This window comes from Meleagris gallopavo, chromosome 17, assembly GCF_000146605.3.
Source record: "Meleagris gallopavo isolate NT-WF06-2002-E0010 breed Aviagen turkey brand Nicholas breeding stock chromosome 17, Turkey_5.1, whole genome shotgun sequence".
Classification (NCBI taxonomy): Eukaryota; Metazoa; Chordata; class Aves; order Galliformes; family Phasianidae; genus Meleagris; species Meleagris gallopavo.
This window is the reverse complement of record NC_015027.2, coordinates 6,188,863-6,192,884: the sequence shown is the minus strand read 5'-3', so window position 1 is coordinate 6,192,884 and position 4,022 is coordinate 6,188,863. Positions and strand designations below refer to the sequence as shown.

The 4,022-nt window shown below is 56.1% G+C and overlaps 1 protein-coding gene across 3 annotated transcripts in view; it reads right to left on the bottom strand.

Moving 5' to 3' along the window:
- Positions 1–984: 984 nt before the first annotated feature.
- The window catches only part of SH2B3 (SH2B adaptor protein 3), a 15,728-nt gene continuing 12,690 nt past the window's right edge, over positions 985–4,022 (bottom strand). For all 3 annotated transcript variants that reach the window (XM_010720178.3, XM_010720177.3, XM_010720176.3), the window contains exons 3-8: positions 3,178–3,279; positions 2,873–2,964; positions 2,699–2,790; positions 2,264–2,478; positions 1,761–1,932; positions 985–1,440 (exon numbers count right to left, since the gene is read on the bottom strand). In XM_010720178.3, the coding sequence (XP_010718480.1) occupies positions 1,196–1,440; positions 1,761–1,932; positions 2,264–2,478; positions 2,699–2,790; positions 2,873–2,964; positions 3,178–3,279 (918 nt within the window). In that variant the 3' untranslated portion in view covers positions 985–1,195. The remainder of the gene's footprint in view (positions 1,441–1,760; positions 1,933–2,263; positions 2,479–2,698; positions 2,791–2,872; positions 2,965–3,177; positions 3,280–4,022) is intronic.

Genomic DNA, 4,022 nt, shown 5'->3' with positions numbered 1-4,022 from the left:
TGCTGTTGAAGGCTCTATTTTTAATAGGGGGGAAGAAAAGATTCTCTTTAATGTGAGTTTGAAAGTAATGTTACGTTAGGAACCCTTGGGATTGAGCTGTCAGTATCCCTATGCATTGCAGGGGAGTGGGACCAGGTGGTGTTTGGGGGTCCCTTCCAACTCAAATTATTCTGTGATCCCATAAACGGGAGCTGAGCGCTGCCAATGTGCCCTGAATATGGCAACAGCCCCAGCTCCCTCCTTTCTCCTGATAGAGTGGCCAATCCTCTCTGTAGGCACCAGCAGGTAAATGGGGCCCCATGCTTTGAGGGGACACATGTGGAGGCAGGTTAAAGTGCTTTTTGTATGGGTATTACAGCTGCAGAAGCACCAAACCTTCCTCTTCCTCTCATAAGGCACATTGGGTGTGCGGGCTCAGAGGGGCTTTGTGCTCCCTCTGCCCATTACTGCATAGCGTGGAACACCGCCATCCCCTTACGTGTTGTATTGCAGGGAGGAAAAAAAGAGCTGAGCAGGGTGCACAGCTGCACAGCCAAGGTACAAAACCATGGGAAAACTGAGTTTTGTGCTGGAAATGCCCCCACTGGTGGGGGATGCTTTGCTGTCAGTCTCCGCAGTAGCTCTCAGCAGTGGCACTGTTAGGGATGGAGCTGTTAGTGTTCACGTCTCAGTTAGCATCACGGTGTGGGCAGCGCTGCTGCAGAATTGGCTGCAACAGGCAAGTTGGGGAAAAAAAGGAAGGAGAAAAGCCAGTTTTTGCCTTGTCTGTAGAGATAAAACAAATCCTCGGCGAGCAGTAGCATGGCACAGCCCCATCCTGGTTCGCGGGCAGCGCTTGGCCAAGAATTGTGAATCCATTCTTCATTCATTTGCTCCAATGGTGCAGATGCACCACACACCCTTGGCTCTTCCTGGAAGGGGCAGGAGAGAACACGGCGGTGTGGTGTCCCCATGGTGGTTGTGTAAACAGTAATGAGAAAGCTTTAATAACAAAAAAAAAAATTTTTTTTTAAGTGGCCCTTTAACAGGCCCAGGAGAGGGAGCACACCCATACTGGAGTGAACAATGACCCCCTTCCTTGGAAAATTAAAAAATAACAATCCCTAACCAGAAGGAAGGAAATACATTCTTTTTCCTCTGTGCCACCCGGAGGGATCTCCGGGACTTCTCCACCAAAAGTGCATCCCTGTGCCCATCACAGTGGTGTGTATTGGTTGTCCACAGCACGCACACGGCCCCGGCCCGGGGCTTCCACTTCGTAGTCCGAATCGCGGGGCCGTGCGCCATGGGGTGCCCCGTTGGGATGTGAGCCCTGCGCCAACTCAGCCACCGGTGGCACCAGGTGGAAGATGGGCTCTGGAGGGGACTCGGAGGGGGTCAGGCTGAATTCCGGGCTCCAGAAGGGCAGCGGGACAGGGAGCGCAGGGCTGGAGCCAGGAGCTGCGGGCAGAGAGAGAGAGCAGATGCTTGAGGTGGTTCTGTCCCAGCGCCCTGCTGCTAGCACTGGAGTGCATCCCACGGAGATTGAAGGTAGATTCTGCTTGCCCAAAGTGGGACAGCCAGGAGCTCAGGTGTCAGCTTTTGGGACACTGTCCTGATGCTTCTGCTTCCCCTAAATGGGCACAGCTGCACCCACTGCCTCTTTTAAGGCCAGGATCCTTCCTTTGGGCAAAAGCCCTCCCTTAGGGCCAGGACCCTCATCCCTGTCCTCCAGGACTCCCAAACCCCAGAATGTCCATCCCCAAACTGCTGCCCCCTACCTGGTGGCTGGGGGAGGACAACAACGTAGCTGGAGAGCCGGACATCACAGGTGGCCCCACACTCCAGTGGGATGGGATACCGGTGGAAGTGGTGCAGCATCTCTGTGATGGAGGAGAAACGCAGGTGCTGGACACGGCACTGGCCCCGCTCTGTCAGCGACAGCCGCAGGTGCTGCAGGGAGAAGCACAGACCTGTTAGCCCTACCAGCTCCCTTGGTGGAGGAGATGATGGGGAACGCAAGGATATTTGGGATGGATGGGGAAGGGAACAAATGGCCTTAGCATCATGTGATGCATCTCCAGCCCTGTTCACTGCAGGATTTTTTCCCCTCTCCCAAGAATTGGGGATGGGGACCCCAGCCCTCTGCAAGCACTGGGACAAGGAGAGCATCAGCTGGGGTGGGGGTGAGGTTCTTACAGGGGTAACGTTTTCCACCCAGCTCAACTCAATCCAGCCCAACTTATCCCAACCCAATGTATTCCATCCCATCTCCCACCTGTACCTTCGCTCTGCCCTGGAAGTTGAAGGTGAGCACATACTCGCCGCGGCGCGTCTCGCTCTGCCGCACCAGGAAGACACCGTGGCCCTCCAGCCCCCCCAGCTGCACCAGCTGCGCTGCCTTCACGCGGGAGATGGGCCCATGGAACCAGGGGCAGGATGACAGGAATTGCTCCATCTTCGGTCCCACTGCCTCCGACGGCCCCCCTGGCATTGCCCCTGCCCAGACACAGGGACACCAGCAAGGGTGAGTGCCCCAGGGAAGCGGGGACCCTGCCCAGCCCCACTCATCACCCTCATCCTTTCCCCTGTATCTCTGTTCTCGTTGCACCATTTGGGGCTGGATTAACTTCAGCCAGTCCCAGCGAGGTATGGAAACCCTCCTGGGAATGGTGTCTTCAACACCTCTGCTTTGTTCTCGGTGTCCCCAGGTGCTCACCTTGGTTTGTGGAGTCAGAGCTGGTGGCAGGGCTGGTGGTTGTGGGATCGGGGTGCCGGCCTGACAGGAACTCAGGGTCACCCACATCCAACCTGCGAGGATGGGAGAAGATGGGATGAGTGCTGGGCATAGCATTTGAGGACATGCAGACTCAGGGGCCTGGCAAGTTCTTACCCCCTGCATGCACACTGCCGGATCTCGGCCATCCAGGAGCTGAGTTGCTGCTCATCCCCCGCCTCAAACAGCACATCAGTAGCATTGGTGACCTGGGGACACCAAAGAGGGACATTAGAGGGAGATGTGCATCCCCATCGTACCCTCACCCACATGTAGGGACTGCTTAGAGCGCAGCACCCCCACCCTACAGGCTGCATCCCCCCAGCATAAACCACCCTCCAAAGAGGAAGTGAAATTTGGCACAGGAGCATTGGGCAGCCACGTGCTTCCCAAAAAGGCTCCAAAAGCCCTTGGGGCCATACCTTGAGGACAAAGGTGTGCAGGTTGTCAGGCATCTCGAGGCGTGTGCACCTCCGCACCTCCTGGATGGCCGAGCAGGCAGCGCGCAGCTTTGGCTTGGAGCCCTGCAGAGAGCAAGTGGCACAGCTCAGCAGGGTCATAGGGTGAGGAAATAGCCTTCTCTGGAGGGAAATAGTCCTCTGGCAAGGAAATACCCCATGTGGCAGGGACACGTCTTGCATGGATGCTGCCCTGAGTTTGGCACAAACTGTGCTGGGTAATGCACCCTAAGAAGGAACCCATCTCTGTGGTGCCATAATGCAGAGGAAAGGAGGGAGGAGGCATTTCCCAGTGTGTGCCAGAGAAATTATGCACACTGAGAATGAAATCAGAACCCGGCTGGTGAGAACACATTCATGGGACCCCCCAGGCACTGCCCTGGTGCACTCATAGTGCTGTGCTGAGAGCTGCCCGCTGCTGCCTGCCCGCTTTCACTCTGACCCAGGCACATGACAAAATGCTGAGCATGCACTTCCAACAACTCTAATAATACCCTGGCGGCAGCTTTCGGTTCCTCTGTTGCCGAGCTGCTGGGGGCTGCGGTATGGGGCACCCGCTCTGGCAGTGTCGGGATGCTGCCAACCCCATGCCAGTGTGTGCCGGGCACGCTGCCATGAGACCCATCCCTCTATGCAGTGCTGAGCTGCCTCCGGGCTGCACTTTGCCATGCAACAGAGACAGGGACGTGACTTTGCTCTGCACTCACTGCTGCAAAGCCATTCCCATCAGTGCACACCTGCTCCTTCCAGCGCTGGAAATCTTGCTACATTCAGTTGAGCTTTTTTTCTCCTTTTTTTTTTTTTTTTTT